Source organism: Alnus glutinosa, chromosome 3, assembly GCF_958979055.1.
Source record: "Alnus glutinosa chromosome 3, dhAlnGlut1.1, whole genome shotgun sequence".
Lineage (NCBI taxonomy): Eukaryota > Viridiplantae > Streptophyta > Magnoliopsida > Fagales > Betulaceae > Alnus > Alnus glutinosa.
In genome coordinates, this window is record NC_084888.1 from 6,296,699 (window position 1) to 6,315,502 (window position 18,804).

The 18,804-nt window shown below is 34.0% G+C and overlaps 2 protein-coding genes across 2 annotated transcripts; both read right to left on the reverse strand.

Annotated features, from left to right (window-relative positions):
• Window positions 1-6,204: 6,204 nt before the first annotated feature.
• LOC133864841 (ferric reduction oxidase 2-like) lies at window positions 6,205-12,802 on the reverse strand. The gene is given in 8 exon segments (XM_062301267.1): window positions 6,205-6,573; window positions 6,681-7,366; window positions 8,569-8,812; window positions 9,802-10,129; window positions 11,648-11,882; window positions 12,093-12,308; window positions 12,430-12,538; window positions 12,649-12,802. Coding segments are annotated over 8 exon segments (2,112 nt in total). The 3' UTR covers window positions 6,205-6,433.
• Window positions 12,803-16,483: 3,681 nt separating this feature from the next.
• On the reverse strand, window positions 16,484-18,398 carry LOC133862914 (probable receptor-like protein kinase At5g24010). The gene has a single exon (XM_062298835.1). The coding sequence runs from the start codon at window positions 18,263-18,265 to the stop codon at window positions 16,853-16,855; it is 1,413 nt and encodes a 470-aa protein (XP_062154819.1). The 5' UTR covers window positions 18,266-18,398; the 3' UTR covers window positions 16,484-16,852.
• Between the last annotated feature and the right edge of the window lie 406 nt (window positions 18,399-18,804).

Genomic DNA, 18,804 nt, shown 5'->3' on the forward strand with positions numbered 1-18,804 from the left:
TATATATATATATATATATAACAAATGGAAGAAATTATATGGGGTAGTCTTGACTTGATGCATGTAGAGGTTCGTGTTTGTTTGGATGTGCATGTGTTTAGAGTGTGTCTTCGTGTGCCAGCGTCCGATATGCGAGGGGCAGCCACAGGCTACCACAAGAAATTAACATGTCACATTTCCCATTATAAATTTCAATTTTGTAACCTATGATTTCAAAAATAAAACATTAATTTTACTGTAATAAGCAGTGTCCAATTATTTGTTAAGTGACAATTAAATCTAATAATTAAGTTACATTAGAGTACGTACTTCCCAAACAAATTAAAGATGTGTGAATTTTTTTGTATAGTTGACTGCGCCGCATGCTGGTAGTCTAGTGAAGAAGATTTACCAAGACAGAAAACAGGTAAGGGTACTGACTTGCCGGAGGTATGTACCGACATAAAATACTTTAATGCTTGAGCCAGTAAATTGTATTTGAAAGAGATCGAACCCAATGAAATGATATATAGTATATGTGGGAGAAGATGTATGTGCGTACATCTGAATATAGACCATTACAGTTATTTATAAGACTGGCGTACGCCAATATGGTAAGGGCCGAAGCTAAAGGGACTATTATGAAAAGCGACATATACTCACAAATTGCTTTCTTTCGAGTTATGCTTCAATGACTCATTTTCTTATTGAGCCGAGTTTAAATAGGTAAAACTATATATAAATGTGGGGATATCCTTCATTTTATGATCCCCTAATCGGTAATCATCATGTGTCTTGCGGGTAAAGGGATATGATTGGCTCACAACCCTTTTGCACAATTCCCTTACAACCCCACTCATAATGGTGTGGGGCCTACACACATGGGCTCCACACCATTGTGAGTAGGGGTTGTGAGGGAGTTGTGATGGGGTTGTAGTTTTATCATTTTCTTAGTGGGCATTGTGGGGCCCGAGGGGGCCTATAGTAAATGGTATGACCACTGGCCATATTGAAAATTATAATCTATAAAAGAAAATAGAAAATGAAAAAAAAATTATATATCATAGTCTAATTTGGACAACTCAATTTGTGCATCATGTAGCATTAGGAAGTGGCTATGCATATGGAAATAATTTTTTTTTTCGAATTATGCTACTTTCCACACCCATTTATCATACATATTTCATACCGGCTGACGTTTAATTATGTTTTAAGTGGCTTCTCTTTTGTTTTTGAGAAAAATGCACCATTAGTCCGTGTGGTTAGTTTAAATTATAAATCACACCTGTGATATCATATGAATTCAAAGATCCTTATGGTTGGCTTAATTTACATGCAAATTGATCCCTGAAATCAAATTTCCCGTTAAATTTTTTTACAGGTTCCATTAAACACCACGAAAGCGTCACGTCAGCGCCAATAAGATGACGATACGTGTCCATCTTAATAAAAAAAAAACTATAAATATATTAAAAAATAAATAAATAAAACTTATTTTTTTAAAAAAATAAATAATAATAAAAAGCAGAGCAACCATCCGTTTAGGGTGGCCGTGCGCCACCCCTGACCACTGGGGAGTGGCCTGAAGCCAAAGGGGTGGCTGCCCCTTTGCTTTTCTTTTTTCTTTTAATTTTTTTTAAATAAGTTTTTTTTTTTATTTTGTTTTTAATATTTTTTTTTATTAAGATGAGATGGATACGTGTTGCCATCTTATTGGCGCTTACATGACGTTTAACGGAATCTGTCAAATTTTTTTTACGGAATTTGACTCCAACGATTGATTTGTAAATTAAGCCAACCATATGTATCTTTGAATTCATGTTGATACTACAATGAGTGATTTATAATTTAGGCTAATCACAAGGACTAATAGTGCATTTTTCCATTTGTTTTTTACTTTTAAGTGGCTGATATAAGAATCTACTTAAAACATACAACATTAATCAGTATGAAATGAGTATAATAAATTGGTGTAAAGAATAACATTGCTCTTATGAATTATGTTTGGATGCGTAACCCTTCCCCACTTTTAAATATAATGAGATTAATTCATAGTATATATATATATATATATGATCTTTAAGTACCTGTCTAGTTGTGTCCATTCAACGCTTTGCCTAGCTAGCGTGTGCAGGGTATCATTTTAAGCTGAAGTACCAATCAAAGTTCATGATTAAATTATGAAGCTTGTTGATGATTATTTTAGTCTATTATGCAAAGTCCAAATTCTTATTTGACATAAGTGCACTACATCACATGAAAAGGATAGTGTTGTTGCTCGAGACTGGCTTGGATTCATGCAGTTCGAAAGGCATTTATAAATAAAAATTTAAAATCTTATTGATATGATGAATTAGGCCCCTTAATTAATTACCTTCACAATTAAGACTTGTATCAAAGCCTTTTATATTTACTAGAAAAGAGTTATTAAATCTGAACAAATAAAGTGGATAGAAAGACTACAATTTCTGAATTAAGCTTGTGCCTTCCAATAAAAAAGTAGATAATTAATTAAGTTAGATGACCCACAAGATCGAACTGATTTCGACTACTTTGGAGGATCGATCCCTAAGAACTATTTGCTTTTTGGTAAGTACCCAATAATGAGATCGACTAGAAAAAAAAAAAAAAAAAAACCCCAAGAATGATGGCTTCGAATAAAAAAGTAGCCTAAGAATGATAATGTAGTAAATAATGAGGCTTTTGACAAATGTTTAAAAGTTGCATGAACCTTGCACTTGGCCTAGATAGCTCACATGACACATGCACAGTTGACTCTTGAACAATATTGTCAACTTGCTTTAATTTCCTATGTGATATAATTAAGAGTCATAAGACATAACGTCAAAAAATCATTAGTCCTATATATACTCGATCTCAAACGTACACTAGTAATTAAGGAAGAACGTGAACCATGCTTCTTAATTGCTTCTTTTCCTTCTATTTCGAATATAAAAAGGTCAAGTTCTATATCGGATGCATCATACATGTCGTCATAAGTACGTATGATTAATGGACATAATTGTATCCAACTCGAACATAATGCTCCGTTTGTTTCGGCGTAAAATGATTTTTGAAAAATGATTTCGGTATTTTCCGGTATTTGGTGGGGGCGAAAATAATGGTCAACAAAAATCATTTTCGGTTTGACAGTAAAAACTTCTTTAATTTTCGGAAAACGATTTAAGATTTTTAAAACCGTTAATCGTTTTTCGAAATTAAGCTCTTTGTCCTTACACGCATGTTTGATATCCGATCATCAGAATTTAGCAATTGTCAGTCGTCGGGATCCAGTTGGCGCCGGAGTCCGACAACATCTGGTCGCCGGAATTCTGCTGGCGCCGGAAGCCTGCCACCGGCAGACCAAATTCCGGCCGGGTCTGGACGGATCTGGAAGATTCCGGCCGGATCTGGCCAAAATGGCCTGGATCCGGCCGGATATAACCTAATCTAGCCATTGATCCGGCCGGATCCAGTCAAACTTTCTCGCCGGAATCCTGCAACGGCGACCGGACGTTGCCGGATTCCGGCGACATTTACCAAACTCTGATTTTTGCATTTCGTAATTTTTTCGTGCGAACCAAACACCGAAAAATATTTTCGAGAAAATTATTTTTTCTGAAAATGATTTCGTCGAAATAATTTTCCGACGAAAATCATTTTACGTCGAAACAAACGAAACATAAGTTTGGAAAATTTTCATTTAGATTCTTCGAAGTATTAGCGGTTTTGTAACCAAAACTTTGAAGTTTAAAAATTTGTAATATTGGTATCCCATGTTTCATCCCTTTTTAATTTTACCTTCTTTTTTTTTTTTTTTTTTTTGGAAAACACCATCTTTCAAAAAAAAAAAAATCAAAACAAAATTTAAAAAAATGTTTTGGACTGGTCTAGCAACCCACGGCTAGAATTTTCACTCTTTCTTTTTCTTTTCTTTTTTCTTTTTTTGAATTTTCACTTTTTTTTTATTAAAGAAAGGGGCATTTTAACAAGAAAAAAGAAAAAAGAAAAAAGAAAAAAGACTGAAACATAGGATAACAACATTGCAAATGTTTAACTTTTGAGGTTATAATTGAAAAACCGCTTATACTTCGGGGGTGTAAGTGAAGTTTTTCATTTTAAGTTTTTTTGTTGAGCGATGTTCAACATGTTATATTATGCTCTCAAAAAACAAAAAAACAAAAAAAAAAAACCTCCCAAAATATGAATCTCTCCAATCAATGATATTAGAGTCAATTATCATGGTGTGTGGTATGCAGTGATCATTTTCGTAGTTGGAGTTAGCATATATGGTAGTAATGGTACACATGCATGGACAATAGGTCATTTTTGTATTTCGAGTAGAGACCAAGATATATGGCATATATAAAGAAGAAAAATGTAAAATTGATGCATATGGTTGGCCTAATTTACAAATCACTCATTGTGGTATAAAAATTAACTGAAAGATCCCTGTGATAGGCGAACTTGACAAATTACTCATTGAAGTCAATTTTTGTCTACTACTTGACAGAAACCGTTAGGTTGCCATGTTATACCAAAATAAAAAATGCGACACGTGTCACCCTTAATAAAAAAAAATTAATATATTAAAAATTAATAACCTAAAAATTAAAAACTTCAAATATTATTATTATTTTTTTTTGAAAAAAAAAAAAGAACTGAAAAAAAGGGGGGTTTTGGGGGGGTGGCCGGCTGGCCCCCTTGGTTTTTAATTTTTAATATATTATTAAAAGTGACACACGTCACATTTTTATTGGTATGACACAGCAACCTGACAGTTTCTGTCAAGTTAGTAAACGGAAATTGACTTCAATGAGTAATTTTTCAATTTTGTCTACCATATGGACATCTCGATCAGTTAATTTTTATACCACATTGATCGATTTGTAAATTAAGCCAACCAAAATATCAATTTTGCATTTTTCCCTATATAAAGCTCACATAGCCTTGACGATCGTAGAGACAACCGGCCATGAGATTGATAAAGCTTTCATTTGAGGAGGGCCGGGGTGTAGCGACGACGCGGTGATAAACTCATATGTGAGAGATATATTGTTGGGTATCCCAGGTGTATTTCACTCTTTGATGGACCCGATATTTTGATGCTGAATGGCTGTCTGCCGATATTGGCCGGTATCACCTGCTGCGGCTTAATTAAGAGATCAATGCAGAAATTTTAGGGCAAATATTTGAACTGAGCTGAAACACCATATATTGCGTTTTAAAGATGGAGTTTTTTTTTTAATCTTTGCTTGACACGTGGCGTTCTTTAACCTAAAGGAAAAAAAAGCTAGCTCAAGCGTTCATAGCACCGGCAAAAAGGGGAGATCAAGCGAAAAATCTGCATGTGTTGTGCATGTAATTACTATTTTCTTTGATTAAACAGATCGACTAACAATGTGGTTTTCTTCGCAAAAAAAAATTTGTATATTCTATTTGTTTCGACATAAAATGTTTTTCGTCGTAAAACATTTTCGACGAAATATTTTTCAGAAAAAATGATTTTGCTGAAAATATTTTTTAGTATTTGGCTCGTAAGAAAAAATCATTAACGGCGCAAAACAAAATTCGGCGACATCGGGCTGTACAAGCCGGGTTCCGATCGTACTGGTCAGATTTTGAATGTACTGGTCAGAATTTGGACGAAACGGCTGGAATCCAACTGTAATGGCTGGACCTCGACTGTACTGGTCAAATTCCAACCAGAATCTGGTATGCCTGCAACGTCGCCGAATTCTGGTGATGGTTGCCAAATTTCGGCGAGCATCAATGGAATTCGGCCAATGCCGCTAGATTCCGGCAATCGGATACTAAAATTCGAGGACCTTCTGCGGTAGAGTCGGGTTATCAACAAACTTCAGTGTTAGACGAGGGCGGATTCCCACAAATGTGCATGCAAGAATAAAGAGTTTAAAATCAGAAAACGATGAAAATGATTTTCGTTGAAAATTATTTTTTGCCCCCATCAAATACTGAAAACATTTTCTAAAACACGTTTTACACCAAAACAATCGGAGTAGTAGTTAAAGACAGTTGAGTGTGACATATATATATATATATATATATATGGTAGATCATGGGAGCAATGTGCATGTAAATGAGTGGTACGTACCCTAAATTTATTTATTTGAATATTATTTAACAAAAACACACTGTAAAGTGTAAAGTGAGTGATTTTAACATTTCAAACATCCAAATAGTAGAGACGAAATCCACTTTCTTTTTTTGGCAAATACAAAGAGAGGGAAGTGGAAATCCACGTTTATTTAACTATACAGTAGAAAGTGGATCATTTACGTACACGTACTTCAGTTTATTTTTCAGCCAATGGCGACAATATTGCATGTTTACATGGCTTCACAGTCACGGAGCCATGCATAAAAGATCGAGAAAGGAAATGCCAAATCAAACAAACAATTTGGGGTCCTAGTTTGCGCTGAGAATGAGTAAATCACCAGCAAAAACTAAAGGACTGAAAATGCAGATTTTCTGCCAAACCAGATCCACAAATGGCTGCAACCTCATTCGACAGCTCCGTCGGACCACAAACCATAACTCCTACACTTGATCCTTTGCACTCCAATAACATCTCTGCAACAAGAGGGGGGAAGAAAAAGAAAAAAGGTTTTAACTTTTTGACCGTTGCTGTTTCGTGCTTTCAATTTTGAATAAGATGATGAAATGAATGAATAACTTACTCTTTAAGTTGGGCCTTTCACCATAGTGGACATTGGTAACTTGGGCAAGAGGGTGGTGGGGAAGGCTTTCCAGCTCCCTCTGATCATGATCAGTACCAGACATGTTCTGAATCTGCATGGCTTCCATGGCACTGTGTTTCTTGTTCCATAAAACTGACGCGCTTGCTGTCGTGGCTATACCGAAGCACACAACTAAAATATATAATACACTCTTCAAAGACCATGAGAATATTGCACCGGTATTCTGATCGATCGGATAAACGTAGTAGCGGGTAATAATCCCCGTTAAGATAAGAAAAACGACAAACGAAGATGCTATTATCGCGCCAAGCCAGAGCCAGCTGCTCGGACCTAAAATGGCGGATATGGGTGCGTCAGTTGGGCGAGGGTTGAACCGCACGTCTCTTATAATGACGTTGTTGTCATCAGTTCTGGGTTCCTTCTCTCTTGTTACAAAAGCTTCAATCTGTAGCGGCAGTTTGGAAATGTCGTAGGGAGAGGCGCCGGAAGCTGGAAGGATGACGTCTAGCATGGTGAGGTCCGAAGAGTTCTTGAATGAGGCGACTAGGATCACATCTGGAGCTCTGTGATCCAATTTTGTAGTACTTGTGAAGATGAGGTCTCTAATTATAGAGATGAAAGGGGTAATGCCACTGCCTCCGCTCACCATCACAAGGGTGTCATGCCTAAAAAATTATCAATCTTTTGTTAATATTGTAGAAATAAAATTGTACAAAAGTGAACTTTATATTTTTGTGATCGATTATAAATTATACACAAGTCACTCATTAATTACAAAAATGCGCACATTTTTTTTGAAAAAAAAAAAAATTTGAGGCTTTGTTTGTTTAAGAAGGTGGAACTCTAGTAACTTCGGCAACCGACAACGGATTCCAACGAATTTCAAAGGCAGCCGGTGGGTGGTTTAAAAAAAAAAAACTATTGTATGTTTTTCTTAGAAAATATAGTTCATTCCTAAAAGAATAACTATTCGTCCTCTCATTTTTTAAAGGAATGGTTATTCTTAAATTTAAGTAATAGTCATTTTCATGGGAATTGATTCCAAGACTAAAAATCTTACCAACTATGAAATAACTATTCTATTCCATGAGTTTAAACCTTGTACCAAACGTATATACCTTAAAAGTAAAATAAAAAAATCAATACTAAATAGTAAATATTATAGAGTTGAGAAATAAAACAGTATTTTATACAAATGTTATACAAATGATAAGTGATCATCTCATCAGAATGATCAGATTCTCAAAACAATGGCTATTCCTCAATTTAAGTAATAGCCATTTTCATGGGAATTGTTATTCCAAGAAGAAATCTTACCAAGTACCAACTATGAAATAGCTATTTTATTTACCAACTATGAAATATATTTTATTCCATGAGTTTAATCCTTGTACCAAAGTACCTTAAAAGTAAAATTAAAAAATCAATACTAAATATTATAGAGTAAAATCAAACTATACGTATGGAGAAATAAAACAGTATTTAATACATATGTTATAAGAATGATAAGTAATGTCATCAGAATGAGGTAATTAAGTAACCAAAATATATCCTAACATCTCCTCAAACGACATAACGTGTATGCTAACATTAAGCCAACATAATTTGGCAAACACACACATCAGCCAGCAGATTAGCAGATGCATGCTTAGTTGATATTGTGTGTTTGGTTCGTCTGTTCGTGAACAATCTGAACCGCACTCCGATTATCACAAAATATATTCCAACAAATATAATTATTATTGTGAAAGGGGAAAAAAGAAAAGTAGTTCGAATTTTTTAATTATCCATGTCCCCATGGATTAATTTGCTTTACTCATGTAATTAAGGTATATATATATATATATATATACATGCAGCTGCAAACCTTAGAAAGTCAGTTGAGGCTGGTCCATAAGGTCCTTCAACAGAGACCTCGAGACGATCCATGGAAGAAGGCGAAGAAATCAATTCGTAAAGCTTCGTGGTCCACCTTCCCTCACCTTTAATGAGGACACTCAGATTTTCTGGATCCAAATTACTACTGGAAGTAACCGTAAAAGGATGCCATTGCAGCTTGGAAATGCCGGGCACATTTATGAAGATAGTGCTCGTGGGATTATAGTTCAAACCTATCAATATAAATTATATAAAACAATTTAGGAAAAATTTTACTTACCACTCCCGATTTTTTATCACTTTTGCAATCATACCTGACCATAAATTTTAGCAAATGTCAATTTAGTATTTCAATTTTTTTTTTTTTAATTCCACATCCGTTAGAATTTTCTGTTAAATCTTCGTTGGGAGGTGTCAAAATTTCTAAAATACCCCACATTTTTTTTAGGAAAAAAAATTGCACGGATTTAGGCATTGATCATAATTTAACGGATTTGCAAAAGTATCCATGCATGAATCTTTGAAAAAAATGAAATACTTCACTTATAACCCTTGATCTTTCATCACTTTTGAAATAAGGTACCTAAACTTTAAAAAGTGTTAATTTAGGGTATTCATCTTTCAATTTTTTTCAATTTCAACCATTCGGTATAATTTTCCATTAAATCTTGTCGAAATTCTCAAAAATACCACTATTTTTTTTTTGAGGGAAAAAAAAAGAAAAAAAATTGCAAGGATTTAGCCGATGATCAAAATTTAACGGAATTTGCAAAAAATATTCGTACCGAAATATTTGAAAAAAAAAATTATAATTTATATATATATATATATATATATATATATATATATATATATATATATATATATATATTTTAAAAAAATGATATTTTGAGAATTTTGACTAGATTCAACTGATAGATGAAATTGAAATAAAAAACTTAGAAAGATATATACACTAAATTGACATTTTTTAGAATTTAATTAAATGTATGATCGGAAAAGTGATTAAAGTTTAGATTCAAAGAACATTAAGACAAAGCTGTCTTTTTTCTTTTATATAATCAATAAAATTCAGAGTTGTGATTGGTGCACAACAAGGGGACCTATTCATATTACTCGGCTCTCACCCATATGTTTTGTGTTGTGCATGTATTTTGCAACCTTGTGCAAAAATCTTTTCCTAAAATCCAAGGCAAACTTTACTGTGAACCTTTTGTTTTACCTTGACTCTTGGAGAAGTTGAGTTCAACCGTCCGGCATGGTAAAATGCGGGCGGAAGTTAAACGAACTTTTTGTCGGGACTGTAAGAATCTTAAAAAGCGGTCGATCAAGAAGATATAGAAACCGGGAAGAGTGATGCAGGCGAAGGAGAAGCCGACGTGGAGGATAAAGAAAATGACAGCGAGGAAGTAAAGGTGATGGGCGTAGTAGAAGAGCTCAAACATTTTGCGTCGGATCCGATGGATGCTCGTTGCCCGTATGGTCAACAGAATCAGCAAAGTTATCTCTCCGGCCACATTTGACACATCAGCAAAATCCCATCTCAGCATCTGCATGCATAAGATTAAAGTGAAAATTAATAAAGAAAAATAAATTTCAGGAAGTGGATATATACCAGTAATTGTTCCATAAGATAGATAATTAGCTTTTTCTTCTTTTTCTTTTTTCTTTTTTTTTTTTTTTTTTTTTTGGGAAAAGTACACATAACCCCCTCAAACTACCATATCATTGTCAATGTACCCCCCAAACTACCAATTGTGTCAATCTCCTCCCTTAAACTACCAGAAAATATCAATGTCCCCCTAATGACAAAAATGCCCTTCATAAAATTATTAAAATAAAATAAAAACTAAAAAAAATTATTAAAAAAATATAAAATAACAAAAAATTATTCCAACAAAAAAATTAAAAATAAAAACTGTTTTTTATTATTTTTTTTAAATAATAATTTTCAGTTTTTTTTTTCTTTTTTTTTTTTAAAAAAATTGTTCTTTTTCGTTTTTTTATTTAAATAAAAACTGGTTTTTTTTTCATTTGTTTTATTTATTTTAAATAAATAAATAAATTTCAGTTATTTTTTGTTTTTTCGTTTTTTTTTTCTTTAAAAAAAAATTGTTCTTTTTCGTTTTTTAATTTAATAAAAACTAGTTTTTTTTCATTTGTTTTATTTTTTTTTAAAATAAATAAATTTCAGTTATTTTTTGTTTTTTTGTTTAAAAAAATTTGTTATTTTTCGTTTTTTAATTTAATAAAAACTGGTTTTTCTTTTTTATTTTTTTCATTTGTTTTTTTTTAAAAAAAAAAAATCAGTTATTTTTTGTTTACTTTTTTTAAAAAAAAAAATAAAAAATTTGTTCTTTTTTTTAAATATTTTTTTTTCGTTTTTTATTTAATTTAATTTAATTTTTAAATTTTTTAAGTTTTTTAGTTTTAGTTTTAATTTTTTTGAATTTATGAGGACATTTTTGTCTTATTCAAAAAAAATTAGGGTCATTTTTGTCTTTTTGTTGGTCTTAGGGGGGACATTGACATTTTCTGGTAGTTTAAGGGGGGAGATGGACACAATTGGTAGTTTAGGGGGTACATTGACAATTGAGTGGTAGTTTGAGGGAGTTATGTGTACTTTTCCCTTTTTTTTTTTTTTCACTTAAAGAGTTTTAGAGTCCATTCGAGTTTGTGATCTCATGTAAATAGTTTTAGATTTCTTTTGTAACAGAGATACGCCATGTCAGCCAATTAATGCGAAATAAGTGTGATTAATGGGTTTGTGATTTCATACCGACTGATATGATGTGTTTTAAGTAGCTAAAACTTTTGTTTTTTTAAGTCGTATCAGCCGGTGTGAAAAATATAATGTGAAGAGTAGTATTACACTGTTATTTAACATGCATGGCATCACATCAAAGGTAATGAATTTCAATCATAACTGTAAGTACAGTTTAGCGCAAACATGAGGAAGAGTGTTGAGTTATTAATTAAATTCACAATTTCTAAACTTTTGAGGAAATTAATTAGTGATTTAATCTACCACGTACATGCAAAAGAAGAATCACTTCAAGTTCAATTACCTTGTTTATGTGTTTGGTTACGCCCCAAAAGATGATGTAACAGAGGCCGTGAACTGTGAAGAGGACGACGACGATGTTCCCAAGCCAGATATGGTGCTTGATGCTAACCTCCGATGTGAGGCCAAAGAGTGGCAGCACCGACGAACCGCGTGCCACAGGGTAGAAGAGAAACGATAGACCTATGTTTCCAACAACGGCTATTGCAAGTGCTGATTCATCTAATTTACACTGCCAACTGCCAAAATTAATCCACCATTATACTCCAATAATGACTATCAATTATCTCTATCTTTTGTTCAAAGGGTATCACCAATTTGGTTAACTTGTTAAAATGGTCCGTTTGGGTTAGCCTTTAATTAAAATCGTGTATTTTTAAACGATACATTTTCAGCGATCGAGTTGGTTTAAAATCGCACTTTTGATATGCGAAATTACGGTGCTTAACGCAATCTAGCTAAGTCCTTCTTAAACTTTGAGGCCTTTGGCTGCCGCTGATTCCGGGGTGATTGTAGCAAAGTAGAGATGTATATAATTTGCCAAAGACCAGACTAGGAGTACGATGAAAGTAAAGAACAAGGCTAGCTCTATGTTGGAAACAATCCCTGGAGAGCCTTTCACCAGCAGCGGCCGTTTCCACACGGATTGATTCATTTTCCAATTGCTGTCAATTTGGATCCATCCAGCAAATTAAAAGAACCTCATCAGAATTAATACTCAGCCATATATATGAGCAAAAAATAAATAAATAATAATAATTGAATGAAAATAAAAAAAGTGGGTACCTTTCTTTTTTGTTATAATGAACATTCAATTTCTTTCCCAAATGGAGGTATACACAGCCCAAGGAAGCAACAAATAGGACGGGAAAAGTGAATATCAACATCGTTGCACCTGTAAAAATAAATTATACATATATAATCAGTTGACATAAATTACAATCAAAGTTAACCAAGATAATAAATAAATAAATAAATAAACTTTTAGAGGATGCAATTATCAACCTTGTGCTCCAAAATAAGTAGAATTAACGGTTACTTTGATATTAGGCCACCATTTATTCCTATATGCATCGGTGGGCATCATAATCCAGATGAAAATGATCCCCAAAATCACCAACATCAGGAGTAGCCTAATGGCAGCCCGAGGCATTTCCATTTGATCTTGATCGATCTCCGGCCTTGTTGATCGATCGTCTCTCTGTGTACGTATTCGTGCGTTTCACAAACAGGGAGCTCAACAAGCTGGGATCGAGAGACATGAAAAATGTGCGTGGCATTAAGCTTATTTATATATATATATATATATATATATATATATATATATATATATATATATATATATATATATATATATGGTATTTAACTAGGGAAGTTGCCAGGTGTTTGCCCGGCGTCATTGATTGGGGGAACAACCGAACCTTAATATAATCACAAGTTGTTGGCGTGTAACCCTACAAGAAATCGATCATGTTGACATTTTTCAGAAGACAACGACTACAATATCCCTGGCCGGTCTCTACTACATCTACTACTACTTTTTGCTGGTAGCTAGCTTAGATTGGCTTGAAAATGGCGGCCATCAGGATGGGGGTTGAATTTGAGTAGTTTAAGCATGGAGAGAATGGTTAATTGGTTATGATTGGATTGGTTGAATTAATCCCATCCTTTCACTGTCGACTGTCGTCGTATCATTCTTCTGTGGAAGTGGAGCCATATATATATATAATTATATTAATTTGGAGATCGATATCAGCCACACCTGGCCTGTAACGATAATGAAAGGTGGTGTTCCTGTGGGTTTAATTTGGAGCTAGCTAGCTAGGGTGACAACCTTTTCTTTTCTGCTTATGGAGGCCCTCTCCAAAGGGCGGCCTGCTCAAAATATTTCCTTTTTTGAACTTGATGTGTTTTATTTTGCCACTCTTTCAACCGCAATATTCCTTCCATATACTTGAGTTTTCGTGAGGAAAAACTCTTCCTTCACACCAGTCCACCACTCTCTCTCTCTCTCTCTCTATAGTAGAAATTAACTATATATGCATAATATTGTTCAAATTGATATTTTCAAAGAATAAAATATGATGAAAGTATACTTCTAATTCTCGTAATTCGATTGTTGAAGTTTCACAGAAAATAAGTATCATAATTTCACAAAAGTTCAATAGAACTAATACAGATTATAATTATGCATTAGACATATATATGAACCCTAATGTAACTTTGTTCCTAGCTATAAAAGTTTTGTATTTCCATTTTTTTAAAATAATAAAATAAAAAATAGCAACAAAAAATATTTTCAATCTCCATCCGTTGAATTTTTAATGTCATTGTCAAATTAATATAAGTTGTTTGACTAGCAAGAGAGCACAAAATATAAGTTATTTGTTCACATATTTGTTTTTCTAATTAAATATTTAACCACAGGGGTTTGGTTGTAATTTTCACATCAGAATTATAGAATAGTTATAGGATAAAAATGAAAAAGAAAAAAAAAAAGTCACTTAAAATACGTACAATGGGCTGGTGTAAAATAAGTGCAACAAATAGTTGTAAAAAGTATACTATTATTCTTTTCACATTATATAACATGTTTTTCACATTATATAATGCTATAAACACTTGCTCTGCATATTAGAGCATTCACAATAGCTTTCATAAGCTCATTCATTCCCTATATATAGGAAAAATGTAAAAAAAAAAAAATTTAAAAAAAAAATCACAAAAAACCACCCACAGCAAATACCCTATCGGTTCCTTAAGCATTTAGAATGCTACAGTTCTACCCAATGTGTAGGGAACCAGAAAAGCTTTCTTATCCATTATTTTAATACAAAATATTTCGCTTTCCTCTCTAATCTCTCATCTCTTTGCCTTTTACTAGGGATGTGTTAGAATTTTGTGAAAAATGTGAGAATAGGTAGGAACTTATACTTATAAAAAAAATAATATTTAATTGTTATAAGGAAATATAAAGGAAGTTATTGTGAAGTATTTAGATAGAGAAACAAAAAGTAGTTTTGTTCTCTAAATTTAAAGAAAAACAAAGGTAAGCTAGTGTGAATGATCTTAGATAAGTTAGATGCTCCGGCATGTGCACGTTATATAGAATCAATCATTTTTATTTTTATTTTGTTCTATTCATATAGATTGAGTCCTTAATAATTGAATCTATTGCCCTTACACGCCTTCTGCCTAAAACTAGGTAGATTCACGCCTCCTTTACTTTCTTTCGTTCTACTTTTTTTTATTTTTTTTATTTTTCTGTTTGCAAAAACAGATCCAATTACTAAGGACTCTACATTATGGCCATATTTCTTTTCCTGTTCACAATATCTATCCATTTTGGTAAGTTTGGTGATGTATTTTGTGGGTTGTTTTTTGTTTTTGATTTAGAAAAGTATTCTAATGTCACATTCAGGTAAAAATTGTTTTTTTGTTTTTTTTTTGAGTGTCTTGTATTTTTGGTTGCTTGTTTATGTTTTCTGCCTTCTATTTTCTGCTCTGATGCAAAGATATTGATAAGTACTGCAACTTAGATGCCCAAGTCAATAACGCATTCTTTGAATAAATGGAGGCTGACCCAAAAATTAAATGTAAGATATAACAAGAAAGTTATGAGAGACTTTTAAATTCAGATCATTCTTGAAAGTTGTTGGGAGAATTGGCAAGGTAGTATCATAGACTTGAAGGAATAAATGAGTAAGTATCGTGCATATCACTTGAAAATGGAAGAATGAGGATCTGTAAAAGCATGCGTGGATATGCCTGTAGACCAGACCACACTCAAATCGATAATCCAAAGTTCAATCCACATGCCAAGAAAGTTCAAATCCCAGGCCTCGACACACTTTAAGAACCCCAAGCAACATAAATATCAAGTAGAAAGCTAGAGTGATTAGTAAACAGAATCAAGCAACTCAGATAAAGATCGAATTTGGGCAGCCTATATACTTTTGAGATGTGTTACACATCCTCCTCATGTCCTTCTCTCATTCTCTCATTTTTTACAATTACAATCGACCATTAGATATGTAAACTTAAATGAGAGACTCACATAGACCTTACAGAACCAATGATGATTTTCAAAAGTGAGAAGATAAAAGAAGAAAATGAATCACTTCTTTGTACTTTTTCCCTTTAAACTAGGTAATAATAGCTTTAGCGGACCTAGCATGACATAGTTGCTGACTTCCTAACACCCAGCTGATCGGATGCCTTTCAGTTAAGTGTAAAAAGGACAGCTCAAAAGTAAACCTTAAGAAGTTCAAAAGCACTGCAGGTCCAATACACAGTAAAAGTGCACAAAACTGAGGAACACGGCAGAGTTTGAGGGACTAATGGTTTTCTGAAAATTAAAACTAGTTCTCACAACTAATCAGAAGATTACTTAGAAAAACAAGGTAACCGAAATCTAAAACCTTGCATGAGAGATTCCAAAGACAAGCATTCATTCAACTAAGGAAAGCGCTCTTCTCTATCTTCATATCAACATGCTCAAGTAATTGGAAGCACCCTTGTAACAATTAAATAGAACAATTTGGCTCCAGCATACCACAAACAGAATTAGAAAATCCAAGGAAGTTGGAGCATTCAGAATGGATAAGTATGGCATTATTACATCACTACAGGCATACTGAATGGTTGTTAGGCCTCTTAGGCAACAAGACATGATGGAAGATTAGATATTGGAAAAACTTCACTTATAACCCATGATCTTTCATTACTTTTGAAAAAAAATACCCAAACTTTAAAAAGTGTCAATTTAGGGTATCCATCTTTCAATTTAGAAAAACCCTAGCTCACACAAAAGAAGCACAAGGAACATAACGGCAACAGAGAAAGCCAATAAACATATGCTTAGACTATATACCACCAATACAAGTTACAAAATAACAATACAATACACACCAATTACATGAAGCTCTTTACAGACTTCAAATTCAAACATGGAACATAACAGCAACAGAGAAAGCCAATAAACCGTATGCTTAGACTATATACTACCAACACAAGTTACAAAATAACAATACAATACACACCAATTACATGAAGCTCTTTATAGAGACTTCAAATTCAAACTTATTTTCTGTCACAGAAAATAAAGCAGAGAACTCTACTATCCTTGAAGCTACTAACTTTCTACAACATGCGCATGTTATATGTTACATAAATGCCTTCACATCCTTTCGAGGCAAGGCGAACTACCTTACAGCTGTGGGTAGCCCTGCTTGACATTAGCATCCGAAACATCCAGAGGTAATTTTGACCACGTGACAGAGTCCTTTAACCCAGTCATCCTCCTACGCAAGACCATAGATAGAATTACCAGCAAACAAACAGCAGCAACCAAAGGAACCAAAACACCCATATTTCCCCTGGGCCAACTCTTCATAATGAACTCTGCAGGCACCTTACCAGCAAGACTACCCATGGAATTATTCAACTTCATAATCTCAACTGCATTCAGAATACCATCAATTGCATATGGATAGCTGTTATTCGAAGGCCCTACACTAACACTCAAAGCCCCTGAACCATCTCCATCAACCATAAAGTCCGCATAGTAAGGAGAAGCCAATACATAATTCGTAACATCTGACAAATCCAAATTTTTAATCGCCAAATGGCCATTAACATACACATTGAAAAACAGCAAACCGATCGAAATACTAGCAATATCACAAAAATGCAACCGAACAAGATACTTAAACCCTCCCACCACGGGAAACACCCATGTAATATTGACATTAGGAATTGAAGCATTCCTACTACTAATCACTCGGGCTGAATTATAGACATTATCAGGAGCAACCTCACGGCTCGCCCCTCCCTTCTGATACCGAATACGACCGCTGAAATACAGCCTTTTCGACCCAAAACTCGATTTCAAAAATTCATCATCAGGAACCCAAGTCCTCCACAAAGTTCCGTTAAAAGGGGTCACTTTAGGCCCTCCCACAGTGACCCTATACACAACTTCAAGCGCTTGCTTAACCAACCCATCAGATTTCTCATTTTTTTCAGAATTCACATATCGTACCGTATCTAAGATCAAATCTTTTGGAGCAGAAATCACTTCAAGTGCATTCACAAACGCAAATTTATACTTTCTAGAAGGCACAAACGTGATTACAAGCTTCTCAGTCTCAACCCAGATCAGGTACTCCTTAACCCTAGGGCTTTCTACACACCCACCAAAAAAATCGCTCAGAACCACAAACCCATTAACCAAAACATGAAATTGAGCATTCCCAAAATCGAATTTCGAAGAATTGAGCTTATGAAAATGGAGGCGTACCATGTGGGTCCCTTTGTCCCTGATCTCGAACTCGTACCTTGACGGCCCGGTGAAAACCCTAGCTGTTTGGTAAATTTGGGGAGAAACATCAAAACAGTCCTCGTTTCTGAGCAAAACAGAGCGAGTCGAGGTGAGTGAGTATGAGTCAAACCGGGACGAGTCGGAAACGAATCGGCGATTGTCCACGATAGAGTCCACAGTGGACCCGCAGTCGATGAGATAGTTATCTATGGGAGAGAAGAGAGTGTAAGAGAGAGCTGAGAGGGTACACAGAGAGAGTAGGAGGACAACGAAAACGAAATTTCTGTACGGAAACTCCATTGGGGATTGAGCGAAAAGGCGGAGCTGGAGTCTCACAGGCCAGCTTGGGTTTGTCCTCGTTAATGTAATGAAGGTGCGCGTCGGAGAAGAGCCAGATGTGGTGTCCACGCGTTTTCGCTCTGATTGGCTACAACAGCCTGTTGATTTTCTCAAAGGCGTGCGCTTGCGAGAATTGCGTTTTACGCGGACGTAGTTTACGTGTACGTTGACTAGACGTGGAAACGCGGGTGAATAATAACCGTTCGCATATGATATTAGCATATATAGATTTGGATACAGATGTTATTATCAAAATTTATTATTACTTTAAAGTTATATCCCATTATATTTATTTATTTTTGGTAATTCAAATCTTAATTATTCTATAAAACAATAATCGTCCATGATTGATAATTATGAATTATGTAATAAGTGAAATATTATTTTATTTAAGCTTGTATATAATAATAATCACATTATTTAATTTTTCATAAAGATTTAGCTATAATTCAAAACGTTTATTATTTCATATACGGATAGAGGATAATAACTGCATTTAA